This window comes from Buceros rhinoceros, unplaced genomic scaffold (genome assembly GCF_000710305.1).
Source record: "Buceros rhinoceros silvestris isolate BGI_N320 unplaced genomic scaffold, ASM71030v1 scaffold1418, whole genome shotgun sequence".
Lineage (NCBI taxonomy): Eukaryota > Metazoa > Chordata > Aves > Bucerotiformes > Bucerotidae > Buceros > Buceros rhinoceros.
Window position 1 is genome coordinate 17,248 of NW_010424875.1, and position 14,772 is coordinate 32,019.

The 14,772-nt window shown below is 41.0% G+C and overlaps 1 protein-coding gene across 1 annotated transcript in view; it reads left to right on the plus strand.

Moving 5' to 3' along the window:
- Positions 1 to 468: 468 nt before the first annotated feature.
- Positions 469 to 14,772, plus strand: part of LOC104497645 (multidrug resistance-associated protein 4-like) — a gene marked incomplete at its 3' end in the record, with an annotated part of 23,451 nt that continues 9,147 nt past the window's right edge. The window contains exons 1-4 of the mRNA XM_010140921.1: positions 469 to 495; positions 2,995 to 3,027; positions 8,896 to 9,046; positions 9,676 to 9,795. Of these exons, the coding sequence (XP_010139223.1) occupies positions 469 to 495; positions 2,995 to 3,027; positions 8,896 to 9,046; positions 9,676 to 9,795 (331 nt within the window). The remainder of the gene's footprint in view (positions 496 to 2,994; positions 3,028 to 8,895; positions 9,047 to 9,675; positions 9,796 to 14,772) is intronic.

Sequence of the window (14,772 nt, forward strand, 5' to 3'; positions counted from 1 at the left end):
AAAAAGCATTTTTTGCATATCTGCAATGAAAGAGTGCGACCAGAAAAGAACAGAAAGTAGTTTTATTTCTTAGGATGGCTGATGCTGTAGTCCTCAATGTTTTCCATAATTTTCATTTAACTGGGGCAGAGGAGCCACTGTGAAACTTACAGAAATATGAGTAGTACTTCATTCCATCTAAAAATAGATCTATGAATAGAGTATTTTAAATAGCAAGGACAAACAGTAGACAAACAGTAAAATGCCTAATAGCTTGTAATTGCTGTAAGGCTGTAGAGCTGTGTTACTAAAGAACTGATATTCTTCTGAACAGAAGAGCCCACAGTTCAAGTGTAACACAAAGCTTTCAAAGTTGCTGAAAGACGCAGAATTGACTTCTGGCAAAACAGTTAGACTTGGCTGAGCAGAAAAGGTCGTGCAGTTGAAAATGAGGTATTCTTGGGGAGGGTGTGGGGCTGCTCCGGCATTATGGCCATGAGGCACAAGCGGCCTGAGGTAGGCAAGTCCATATAGCTCAAAGACAGAGTTTGAAAAATGCAGCATACGGGGCAGCAGCGTCTGTGGTAAGCAAAATTTTGCCAGACATCTGGAAGCCCTGGGAAAAGTGTGCACAGAATGAATGAAAATGTCATGATAACATCAGCAGCAGCTCAGAAGAATTCCTTACAGGAACAGAGGACAGTATTTTAGAAAATAAGTTAATGGACTAGACTGAAAGAACACTAAATAATGCCATGCAGTGTCACAGCAGTGGTCCATCTCGGCCAGGGGTCTTTCTTTAGCAGTAACAACAGGAGATGCTATTTGGGGAGAGCATGAGAACCTCACTGCTATCTGTGCTCAGTTCCCTGTTTAGTACCCCAGCATTCATGGTTTTGTACTGGGTGTGTCGAAAGGCCTATCCCTCCCCAGTCCTTTTGCTATCCAATTTTTGTATCAGCTTGTAAAGTCTGTCTCATGCAGTCTAATAGCCTGAAAGCAGTGAGATATTTGATGATTTTTTCAATTTGTCCTATGTATATGTACCCCTTTCTATGGAAAGAAAGCAGTATTATCACTGAAAGAAAATACTGCTTTCAGAAGGGTTTTAAGTGGAGTAAGACTGAGGACAAATACTAGTGATCAACCTCTGTTGATAAAGTGCTAAATACAGGAGCACAAAACAAAGTAGGAAATACACCATTTGTAGTATTACTAAAGAGAAATGTAGCCATTGTTCAGTCACATGTTTTGATTTCATCAGGGTTTGTGCTCAGTGGGGCTTGTCTTGGGCTTATATAGCTGGGGAAGAGTCTTGGAAATGGCTTGTAAGAGGTAGCAGGGGAGCAGAAATTGTCAAACCATTCTTTATTTTCCTTTAGAAATACTGGTTATTTGGCAGCAGGAACTGATAGAGGAGGTATAAAAATGTATTGCTCTGGGAATCCTGAAGCAAGTGGAACAGCAAACAAAGGGAACACATTTGGTGATGGTAGGGGGTATTGGAGTGACAAAACCCCTAAATTAATATCCTGGAAAGGGATGCTTTTCACTATTTGAAAACTCTGTGAGGATTGGGTAGTGCCAGACATTTTTCTGTATTGTTTCAGGCAGGTTCTGGCAAGAGCTGTTGAGGAGACAAAGCATGTGTGTACACATATTCTGCACTCTCTGATTAATGCTGTTTCCTCAGTCTACCATGTAAAATCGTCCATGGCATCTGGGGCGTTCCACAGGAAGATGTAACATTATTTGTCACAGTACAAAGAGCACTATAGTTCATGTGAATAGTTTTTGCATGTATGTGCTTTTTTTTCCTTGGGAAAAGAACAATGTAAAAATTTAGCCAGTGATTCTGGGCGTTTACAGGAGAAGACAACAAACTTAGCACTGCTGAACAACCAAACATACTAACTGCTTATATAAATTTTACAGAGAGATGAGAATAAAGTTTTAGGTAACTCCCTGTAATTTCAAGAAGAGGACCTCTCGCTTTTTTATATATCCTCATTGCAAAGTTGTGCCTTGCTGCCCAAATCACAGAGAAGACTTTTGTGCAGAAGTGCCTACTGTGCAAAAGATGCAATAGAAGAAAAGCATTTGAGAAAATAAGATTGACCTCCTCAAGTTGTTACTGCTTATAAATAAATATATTTTCCACAGACGTTTACAAGAATGGGTGTTGGCATTGCCCTTTTTTGTGCGGCAGTATTGGTTTCCGTCTGCAGTGAGTGTGAACAGAAGCTGCAAGTTAGAGATGCCTAAGTAGAGGCCATAGCTGTAGGCCCTGGCAACTAACTTCTTATACAAGTTAAGTTAATTTATTATAGAATAGAAAATAACCTGTATATGATGTAGAAATATAATGCAGAGTTTTAAAGGACGAGTACTTTGAGTGTCTGGCAGAATCACGAAGGCCAGAGCTTCATTATGATATCTGTCTCTAAAGTATTAACGTCTAGAAGTCTCAGACAACATATGGACTGTGATTTTTGAGAACTGCTCTTGGGATTGAGACTTGCATAAGGGAGCTAAACCTCTAAGCCCAAGGTGCCCAGAAATCCTACAAGGGTTAGAAATAGGCTAAGACATTATTGATGATGGGATGCTGTTTAAATACAACAGAATGGTGGTAGTGCCAATGTACTAAAGAAAACGCTCTTTTTATTACAAGGTCATTAGTTAAAGAACAATTGGACACAGTTCGCCATGATCTCAGACGAATATTAAGGCTTCTCGCTTAATGGCAAAACGCATGCCAAGTCAAATGAATGAGCACGTTGGTGGCACAGAAAACATTTGACCTGAGGAGCTAAGTCTATATGCTTGCTTATTTGGAAGAAGAATGATCTAGAAAGGCTATTCTATAGAGACAAAAACAAATAGAAGGCACTAGCATTAAGGATGTGACTGGGAATTTTGAACACATTTCTATGGTATATATGAGAGGTGTATTCAGGCAGTTTGCAGTGTCATAAGGATTTAGTTCAGTAACCTCTTGTTGACTAATTGCAGATAGCAGGATTCAGAGGAGGGGGTGTCTCGCAGGTAAGGTGAGCTTGAACCTTTTAGACCTCACGGTATTTAGTTCTTACTTTTTCACTCAGTTTATCTGAAATTACAATTTTCATTTCTCCCCCAGCTGTGTCTTTTGTCCTCCTTCAATGCATTGATTGTCTTTTTTTCATATTCCAAATTTTCGTGTGGATGCACTTTTTCCTAAAGCTGAATTAACACTGTCTGAGAGCTGTCATTCCTGTCAAAGATAGCTGTCACTGGTTGCTTCAAAAAAGGACATCTGAGATGTCTTTTAAATATTGGAGTTATGTGCAATACATTTTCATCTGTACTCATAAGTCCTCATTGCTTTTTCTCTTAAGATCTGTTCCTCACAGTTTCATGCAAACAATAGTATAAACAGCTGTATGTACTTTTTTTAACCAGTTCTGAAAGAAAAAACATAAATTTTATTAAGAAGGTGGTTTAAAGACAAGACTACATGCCTCAACTTGGCCACTTTCATTGAGTAAAATGAAGTAGGACTGTATGTGTACTAGGATTATGGATAAAAGGTTTCTACCCAGATGTTTCCTGGAGGTATTTCGTAATAAAGGAGGAAAAATGCAAAAAAAAAAAAAAATTACGTGGTTCAATATGCTGCTCTGGATGCAGCTGGCCCGAGTGAAGCGTTTATCGCTCTGATCTGCTCGCTGCAGTGTCTGCTCCCGAGGGAAGCTTGTCATCTGGTGTGCTAGTGTAACCAGCTGCCTGTGCAGTTGTGCTTTAACAGAGCTGCAGGACAGTCAGTCCAAACAGGCTGGTTTGAAAAAAATGTATTATTAAAAAAAAAAAAAGGAAAAAGAAAATGTCAGAACTGCATTAGGGATTGATTGTGCATGCAGTTATTTGGCAGAACCAACAAGGAAATAATTTCAGTCATGGGGAGGGGAGGAGGAGAGGAAAGGTGATGCCAAGCAAGTACGAACAGAGTAGGGTTTTGTAGTTTCCTGACCTGACTTTACCTCAGACAGCATAGCCCGACTGAAGAGTGCCCTAAGTTAATGCAGTTAAGGTTGTGAACTTGAAATCCAGGTTATGCAGGATATCTGCCATTGCTATTGTTAAATTAGTATGGCTTCATGGCAGTGTCCATGGGCTAATGTGATCGTTGGGAGAGCGTATTAGGGTCTAGGGAATAGGAATTGGGGGTAGGGGAAGGGTAGATGTGTTGGATTTGTGCTTAAAATATTGGTAAAATTGGTCCTGGAACACTGCAGTTCTTCGGTGGGATTTGACTGCAGATGCAGATACCTAGATCTTGATGACTGTTTGTTGAGGGCATCTAGTCAATACAGTTAGCAGACTCCAGAGAAATATTCAACCATAGGGTCACTAGGTATCCACTTAGATTAGTCGCTTCCTAAACTAAACTAGGACAGGAATTTTCCTATGCAGATCACGTGTAGACTCACACATTCAGGTTTCTGAGTCTCAAAATCTCATCCCTTGAGCTCCACTGGTTCATGAGAGATCCTACCAGGCCACCAGTTGCAAGTCCAGAATGGTGCAGTTCCTGTGGTGGTAGGTCTTACTACCACCGCTGTCAAACTCATGTGGATCACATGGCATCACAAATCACACTAGGAACTTACACGGACACACAGCTGCATGGTACCCTTTTTGCATATATTTCATAAGGGATGCTGAAATACTTTGTAAGGTCCATTTAAAAAAAAAAAAAGCACAAGACAGTTTTGAATTGTGGAAGACAATTGAAGACCTCAAAGATCTGACTCTGTTGAGCTTGTTAGGGAGAAGACAGTGGTGTTTTATAGGTACTTTCACAAGGAGATAAAGGACTCTTAAGTACCCACTGGACCAAAGTGCAAGCAGACCTGGGGATTCAAAATGGGGTTCTACATGAAGGCATTTTCAAAGACATATGTAAGACAAACATGAAGTACTGAGCTCAGGGTATAACTGATATGAAAGGGCAGTGATCTATAGGATGGAAGGCTAGACTTTAATGAGAGACCTTGAACTCTTAAGTTTTACTTTTGCATGTTTGTCCTGTCAGCTTTATTAAATGACTTCCGATGGTTTAAAATTTGTCGTAAGATCTCTAGCATTATATAAATGGTATAGTTTCTGCTACAGCCGAGCTTGTGATATATGTATGGCTTATAGCTTGTGATTTCCATGCTTTTTCAGATTTTTTATGTTTTTTTTCTTACTCTTTCTTTACCTTGCATTAAGTGCTTTCCTATTGTGCGGTTGTGGTACAGAAATACTTTATTCTTCCTGGATCAAGACTTGTTTGAGACACAAACTCCAGCATATCACTCTCAGCACCTATATGAATTATGAATATGTAGGTCATCAGAAGATGAAGAGAAAGCACATGTTTCACAAGTAAATGTGCTGATAAGAGCATTCACTTTCCCAGAGGATTATAGGAGGGTTCGTTTGCTCCAGTAGGACAGGAGGTTTCTTCAGGGAAAATAAACCACAGTGAATGGAGTGACTGACCAAGGGACGAGGGAAATCTCTTGACCCTCGCCGGAAACAATGGCTCCAGCAGAAGCAGCATGTGCTTTTTCTGTACTCTAGGGATAGAGTGTGTGCAGTCTGTGAGTGGCGGAGTCTTCCTTCTTCAGTAAAACTGAAGCAAATTTGAAAGTGACGCTGGACAATATGGCTCAGTTAGGAAGCAATCTAGGTCCTCCATCTAGGTCTTTTTAGTCTTGGTAGCCTGTGCACCTGTTGTGTTTTGTGTAAGGTGGCCTTGTTTTCCAGTACTGTGCAGATAGCTGTAAAATGTAACTAATCAGATCCTATTTTTTTTTTAATTTGGCTATTGTTTTCTGCACAGTCATATGGAAGACTCCTAAATGCTTTAATTAAGATATACAGTAAAAGTTGCTGGTTTTATAGGCCATATTCCTTTCATGTAAGAAATCTTGCCTGCTTAGCCTTTTGATGCAATTTTCAATTGTAAGCCAGTTCTGCTAGACAAGGTGTAGATACCCAGTCCTGGGAGTTTCTTGCTGTGCAAACTGAATACCTAGCTCACTGCTTGTCTCCAGAGAGGACAGCAGTCAGACTACTCATTATCATCAGCCTGCTGATTATCTTGGGTCCTCCACCTGCACACCATGGATCTACTATAAGTTGGGGCAGTCTCCAGCTGAAGAGTTTAGTTGTCTCTTGGGAAACTCAGGAGCTAGAATCTTTGCCTTACCTTGCGCAGCAACTGCATGATTACAGTCTGCAAATGGTTGTGTCTGGCTTTCAGACTACTTCATTAAGAGTTAATTTATATGCAAGTTTGGTTTTCCAAAAAAACAACACACATGACTGATCCACCCTATCATAAATTTATATAATGATAAGGTGGTGCAGGCTCATCTAAAATTCCTTCCAAAGGCGGTGTCAGATTTTTACTTTAGTCATCCTAACCATCTTTTCCTTCCCTGTATTTTCACTGTAGCAAGGCTTTGTTTACCTGAGCTGGATCCTAATAGTTCTACTCTTACCAGTACTTTGCAACATATTGTAGATTATCATCACTAAAACTTCGAATTTTTTATTAAGAAGGATTTTTTTTTTCCTCTGAATCCTTTACCTTGAAGCAGCTTTCCTTGACACTTCAGGTTTGTAGCTGATGGTACGAGGAGACAGAAGTACTTCAGAAACTGCTTTTTTCTGACTGTCTAGTCTAGGTGATGGAGGAAGAAGGGGAAGGCAGTGGACTTATGAAACAGATTTGAGAATGAGTTGTCAGAAGGAAGGGAGGGACTTCAATCTCCATTTGCTGGTGAGAACGGAGGTGAGGGAGCCTTTGGAAATCAGCTAGCGTGTGGATGGCTAACAGGCTTGGCAGAGATGACAAGCAGTACTGGGGAAAATAGTGATCTAGACAGCAGAAAATTTGGAGGAGGTCAGGAATCTTTATTTCCTTTCTCCACATCCCATGATAAAAACGAAATAATACAGTTACAGGCTTTTAAAGAATGCTGGAGAAGTAGAAGGTAGAGAAGGGCTGATGGCAGCTCTGGTGAGGAGTCAGGGTGCTTTGTTTTTCGCTTTGTGCTGACGTAACCATGTGCATAACTGATCCAAGTGAAATACTGTGCACTCTTGCTGCCGCCTTAACTCCTCGTGATGAAATCTAGGTAAAATGTTTGTCATCTACTGCATGTTTCTAGAAGGTCAAACAACATGACACCATCAACGCCTTAACCCACAGATGAGCAGTGTAGTGGTAATGCAACTTCCTTCAGAGCTCCCACCCCATACCTACCCTATAGATACTTCAGGATCTATGAGATGCAAGGCTGTTAAACTGGTAGATCTTCTATCATGAGCTAAGATCTTGCCTACAGCCGAAGACTAAATTGTGCTGACTCATACAGTCATAACGTGTATGGTGTGTGGGTTTGCTGTTTGGTCAGGTGAAATTGGGGTAAAGTCAGAGAAGCCTCCAGAGAAGAACAGTAGGGAAGAAGGCTGCGCTCAGTTTTAGAGCGTAAGGAGTGGTGCTAACAGAAGCACCACAGGAAATGGCAGTATTTCTATGCACTTCACTGAAAGTGTGTGAAAATCTAGGTGGCTCTCTGGTATCTGACCTTAGCTGACATGTTGCTTAACTTTTCCAACTCAGTGCACGTGTAAAGGAATGGAAGCCTTTTTGCTGTAAGACACACATTCTCAGGACCTAGTGGTCGCTAACACATTTTTGGCATCGAAAAATCAGGCGGCCACAAAATTGAGTTGGAATCTAATCGTGCGTCGTATGTGATGATGAGCATTGCTCCTCTACAGTCCATAAAATGGAGACTTTTTAGAAAATGTTGCCATTTCAAAGGAATTTGTTAATAAAAATAAAACAGTAATTCAGCATGAGCTAGAATTTAATTTCTCTGAGTTTTGTACAGGGTGGGTTTCTTCTTGTATGTTTGGGGGTTTTCTGCCCTGTTTTTAAGGAGCAAATGGGCATACCTTGATTTCAGTGTGCCAAGACTCCTGCCATACATAGACATAAGGCAGCTGGTGTTCTGAAAGAAATTTGTGTGCAGATAAAGCTTTTCTTAGCTTATTCAAACTGAAATTTGATGTGAAGGATGTGAAGTGGTCTGCAGGAAATAGGAGATTTAATTCAGAAAATTGGACCAGGATCCACTGTCCTAAGCAACAAAGCTAAATTCCACATTATATCTAGTTTTCTAAGAGTAAATTTGGATTTAGCTCAGCCATTCATCTCGTAGTCTAAAGTAAATCTGGTAAAACTAGTCTCTTATGACACTTCTAGCAGTGTTGAACGTTTTCTTCTTATTTGTAACATTTCCCAGTGCAATCCTTTGTGAAGAGAAAGCTCACTTTCTCTCCTGCTGGGTTTTATTTCTAAATGGGACAAAGTTATTTCTAGAAAAAGGTTACAAGCCTGTGTTGAAAGCCGCTTTTCCAGCTCTCAAGTCTTTCAACCGAAAGTCAGTCTTGTGACAGTTTTTCTTTCTACCTGGAGTGAAAAAACATAGCCCTAATTCAGAAGATAGCTCAGGTCCTTTAAAGATCGGTTGTCTGTTTCATTAATCATCTGTTACTTTGTTACAGCAGTCACAGAATAGTCTACAAAGACACTAATATTCAGTCAACCAGTTTTGTAAAGACATTTCTTAAAGAACAAATAATGTAGAAGAAAACCATAGACGGCACAATTAGTCAAATTAGGTATTAGTGCAAATTCTTCCAAGTTGTTTAAAAGTAGATGTTGCTCATAAGTTATACAATGCATCCACTCTTAGATTTGGTAGTTTAAATATTTAAGTGTTTCAATAGTGTTAAATAGTTTTAGACTTGTTCTAAATTAAATTCTTCTGGCAAAGAGGTTTTTATTTTGTTTCTATTGTGTTGCAGACTCTTCTACAGATTTTTGGTGTGGTGGCTGTGGCTGTGGCAGTGATTCCTTGGATACTCATCCCGTTAATTCCACTGTTTATTCTTTTTATTTTTCTTCGACGATACTTCTTAGACACTTCAAGAGATATTAAACGCCTAGAATCCACAAGTAGGTAGTTCGGCGGGGCTTAATCTTACTTTGAACCTTGCTTGTTATTATGTGAAATGCTAGTATTTTATAGAGAATCCATCAAAGATTTTTTTTTCTTTTGCTATGCAAATAACTTCCTTATTGCCTTGGTTCTCAGCTAGTGAATTACATGCTTAACTCCTGGTTTACGTAATGATAAACCTTAGGTCTGTCAGTTTAACTATCTGTTAGTAAAGCTCATTAAGAACGTGCTAAGTTGCTGGTCTTTGGGAGCTTGCATGCACATTCTAATGGTGTTTCTGACCTAATCTGGCTCTTGTGCCTGACTTTAGCTTGACTGTGATATGAAATATTAAGCATTATGAATAACAAATATGGGCACCTAATGTCATTAATAAAGCTCAAGGAATTTCTTAAGTAACAGCTATTGTTAAAAGTCTAAGACGTGTTTATATAAATTGATCTGGCCGTCTGATTCTAATTGAGCAAGAGGACTTTGGTTAAAGAATATTTAGAATATTTATTCTAAAAGGATGCAGTGCAGTAACTTGTATGGTTAAAGGGTAGTAGGATTAAAGATTAGTGTAGTACGAAACGAATTAAATGTCCTTCAGCTATTGCTAAGTTACTATCATTTCCCTTTGTAGCTCGGAGTCCAGTGTTCTCCCACTTGTCATCATCCCTCCAGGGACTTTGGACTATTCGGGCTTTGAAAGCAGAGGAAAGATTTCAAAAATTATTTGATGCACACCAAGACCTCCACTCAGGTTTGTGATGAATTGAAGTGAAAAATCAAATACTTTGTTCTGTAGGAGGGAATTATCTTATGCCCTCAGCGACATGTATATAATGTACATTAAAATCAGTAGGAGCTGTGCATTTGTCTCTTTAGGGTAAAATTTCTCTATTAGAACAAAAACATTATTATCCGTCTAGATTTTGAGAGTTTACTTTGGGCTGTAATATAATTTGAGATACCCGTGCATATGTTTTAACAATGTCTAAGATAAACATTTTAAAGTATGCCTGATAAGAATATTTAAAGAATAATTTTTTTATATTTTTCTGGATTCCACCTTTTAAGGGAGGGGTGGGAACAACAAGCTGCATTGTGAAGCATTTAATACTAAGTAGTGTGCTAGAAGTGAGCAGAGATCATTAATGTAAATCACCTTGAAAAAGTTTCATGAATCTCACTTCTTTTTTACTTTGAGCCGCTTTCAGGGCTCAAATCTAATATATGGTATTAACGTGACCAGGAGCTGTAAAATATTAATATTCTTGAAGCATAAGCAATATAATTCAGGTTTGCACTGTGATTCTTTACCTTCTGTCAATTCAGTATTCTCTATTACAGTATTTTTCAAGATGCAGCCGACTGTGATTTTGTGTGTGTTAGATAAGATCTTGAACTCAATGAGCAGAGGTGCTACGCTGGACTTTGTTCTCACTAACAAGGAAAAGCTCGTGGGGAATGTGAAGCTCAAGGGCAGCCTTGGCTCCAGTGGCAGTGAAATGGGGGAGTTCAAAATACTTAGGGCAGCAAGGAGGTCATACAGCAAGGTCACTACCCTGGACTTCAAGAGAACAAACTTTGGCCTCTTCAGGAATCTGCTTCGTAGAGTACCATGGCATACAGACCTGAGGGAAGAGGAGCCAAAGAAAGCTGATTAATATTCAAGAATCATCTCCTCCAAGCTCAGGAGCAATTCATCGCGACAAAGAAGAAATCAGGCAAAAACACCAGGAGGCCTGCATGGATGAACAAGATGCTTCTGGACAAATGAACACAAAAAGGAAGACTACAGCGGGTGGAAGCAAGGACAGGTAGCCTGGGAGGAATACAGAGAAATTGTCTGAGCAGCCAGGGATCAGATTAGGAAAGACATAGCACTGATAGAATTAAATCTGGCCAGGGACATCACAAGCAACAAGAAGAGCTTCTCTAGGTATGTTGGTGATAAAAGAAAAGCTAGGGGAAATATGGACCCTCTCTGGAATGAAATGGGAAACCTGATTGCCTGGGATATGGAGAAGTCTGAGGTGCTCAACAACTTTTTTGCCACAGTCTTCACTGGCAAGTTCTCCAGCCACACTGCCCAAGTCACAGCAGGCAAAGGATGGACTGAGAGAATGAAGAACTGCCCACTGTACGAGAAGGTCAGGTTTGAGTCCATCTAAGGAACTTCAAGGTGCACAAGTTTATGGGACCTGATGAGATGCATCTGCGGATCCTGAGGGAATGGGTGAATGAAGTTGCTAAGCCACTATCCATTGTATTTAAGAAGTTGTGGCAGTCCGGTGAAGTTTCCAGTGACTGGAAAAGGGAAAACATAATCCCCGTTTTTGAAAAGGGAAAAAAGGCACTAGAGGCCAGTCAATCTCACCTCTGTGCCCAGGAAGATCATGGAACAGATCCTTCTAGAAACTGCACGAAGGCACATGGAAAATTAGAAGGTGATTTGTAATAGCCAGCATGGCTTCACTGATGACAAATTGTGTCTGACAAATTTGGTTGCCTTCTACAACAGGATTACAGCACTGCTGGATAGGGGAAGAGCAACTGACGTTACCTCCTGGATTTCTGTAAAGCGTTTGACACTGTCCCGCATGATCTCCTTGTCTCTAAATTGTAGAGAAAGGGATTTGATGGATGGACCTCTCAGTGGATAAGAAACTGGATGGATTGTTGTACTCAAAGAGTTGCAGTCAACAGCTCAATGTCCAGGTGGTAACCAGTGGCAAGTGGTGTTCCTCAGGGGAACCAATACATTTTAACATCTCTGTGACATCGTGGACAGTGGGATTGAGTGCACCCTCAGCAAGTTTGCCAGAGACACCAAGCTATGTGGTGGAAGGAAGGGATGCCATCCAGAGGGACCCTGACAGGCTTGGGAGTTCAACAAGGTCAAGTGCAAGGTCTTGCACATGGGTCAGAGCAGTCCCAAGCCCAGCTGGGCTGAGAATGTATTTAGAGCAGCCCTACAGAGAAGGACTTGAGGGTGTTCATTGAAGAGAAGCTCAGCATGACCCAACAGTATGTATTTGCAGCCCAGAAAGCCAACTGTGTCCTGGGCTGCATCAAAAGAAGTGTGACTAGCAGGTCAAGGGAGGTGGTGCTACCCCTCTGCTCTGCTCTTGTGAGGGCCCACCTGGTGTGCTGCATTCAGCTCTGTGGCCCCCAACATAAGAAGGACATGGACCTGTTGGAGCAAGTCCAGGGAAGGGCCGTGAAGATCATCAGGGAGCTGGAGCATCTCTCCTATGAAGACAGGCAGAGAGAGTTGGGCTTGTTCAACCTGGAGAAGAGAAAGCTCTGGGAAGACCTTATAGCAGCCTTCCAGTACTTAAAGGGGGCCTACAGGAAGGATGGGGAGGGACTTTTTGCAAGGGCATGTAGTGATAGGACAAGGGTTAATAGCTTTTTAAACTGAAAGAGAGTAGATTTAGATTAGATATAAGGAAGAAATTCTTTACTGTGAAGGATGGTCAGGCACTGGAACAGGTTGCCTGGAGGAGTTGTGGATGCCCCATCCCTGGAGGTGCTCAAGGCCAAGTTGGATGGGACTTCGAGCAACCTGGTCTAGTGGAAGGTGTCCCTGGCCATGGCAGAGAACTAGATGATCTTTAAGGTCCCTTTCAACCCAAACTATTCTATGATTCCATGAATTTCCTTTGTTGTAGGATATGCAAGTATATTCTGTGGCTTTTTTTTTGTAATTTATAGACTTCTAAGGTATCAGACCAGACCAGTGGGTCTTGTCTGAAGTAGAGTTTAACACAGGCTGTAGAATAGTGCACGCTGACCTCCCTGTTGAGACTGGTAACTTGTAACTGAAGATATGTAGCTTCCAGAGAGGCACCTTCAACTTTGAATTCCCCATTTCGTAATATTTTCAAGTTGCTAGTTATCTGACCAAATCAATTTTACAGTAGCTGATGGGGAGGAATACAAAGTTGTTTTTTTAAGCTTTTTATTAAAAGTCATCATTAGTCAATAAACAGTATTTTATTTTGTATTTTAAGGTCCTATCTAAGGAATATGACACACTGTGTTCAAGTTGATTTTATGCATGTTTCTAACAAAACTGTCAGTAACTCCTCTCCTGAGCAGTTCAGGAACCTGCTTTTGAGATCAGGCTTCAGTCCTTATAGTTACACCCTTGTGTACCTACAAGCTTCATCTTGGTATTTTTCCCATCACAGTATTTGGGGTATACCAGCTTGCTTAGTGTGCGTGTGGATTTTTGGTCCTCAGAGGGAATATGAGCCAGTAGTGTGCCTGGGCAGCAAAGAATGCCAACAACATCTGGGCTTATTAACAAGAGCACGGGGAAGGGAAGTGATTATCGCCCTCAGTGCTTGTTAGCTTACATCTGCAACACGGCATCCAGTTTGGGCCCCCCAGATACAGGAAACACACTAACAAACTGGAGCGAGTTCAGTGGAGGGACTGCTAAGACGGTCAGAGGACTAACAGGAGAGATCTGGGGGATGCTGAGGAAACTGGACTTGTTCAACTTGCAGAAGAGACGAGAGAGGATTTAATAGCTGCCTTCCAGTACCTGCAAGGATGTCACCAGGAAGATAGTCAGACTTTTCACAGTGGTATATGGTGGGAGGAGCAAGAAAATGGGTGTAAGTTGTTAACAAAAGGTTTAATCTGTGTATTACAAAAACCTTTTTCACCATGAGGACAGTCAAGCAGAGGAACAGGTTGCCCAGAGACATTGTGCAGGCTCCAACCATGCCAATTTTCAAGAATCGAACTGCATGGACCAACATGATCTGACCACAGAGCTGACCCTGCTTTGAACAGGTTTCTTCTACCTCTATGATTCTCTGATACTAAATGTGTGCAAGCAGTATCCAACAGAAGAGGATACCTTTCATACTAGCTGATAAAGTGGGAATCTTAAGTTCTTAAGTCTCCCAAAGAGTGTTAAATTCTTTCCTACAGAAAGGGTCTCCCAACCAGCAGGGGTTTTGTTTAGCTCTTTCGGCTGGAATGGTGTCCTCTATATTTAGGGCTGAGCCTGGGGAACAGGACACTCACTTCAAACCCTCTTTCAGGGAGGTATATGAATTTGATATTAAATAATCTTTAGATAAAAAAAATCTAAAAGGTGTGCCAAGGATTGACCAAACCTAGGTTTCCTTCCTCTCAGTGCACCGTGTCTATAAGCAAGCTCAGGAGTCATCAGAGGTTACACCATGATGAGTCTTTGTTAGTCCTCGTGATTGCCATATCCTTCCTGCATGCACAGTGAACCCGATTATATAGGGAGGCTGCAGAATGACCCATCTCAAGCTGGCAGTTTAGTGCACCTTCTTGGACAATGAGATCAATGGAGCAAAACCTTGGAGGTGAAGGTTCTACAACCCAAATGTCCTGTTTCCTGGTCTTGCAAGTACACTGTTGCACCAAAAATGACCTTTCATGTCACCAGGTAGCTGCCATAGGCTGTTTCTAGGGACAGTCTGCTCCTGGGTTACCATGACTTTACCATGCTAAATTCAATTTTTGTAACTAGGTTTGTGACTTGATGCTGTGCTCTCTTCTGCATACGTTATTCCATGTGCCTAGATGTATGACTGACCATTAGACCATATCAAATGTCTTGTTAAATGAATCCAGCTGCTAAATACATGGTCAGGCATATGCAGTTAGAGTTGACGTAAATGGGACTAAGAGGTTACCAGCTCTGGACCTTACCTGGCTGCCTCTTGTCGTCCTTGCTCTT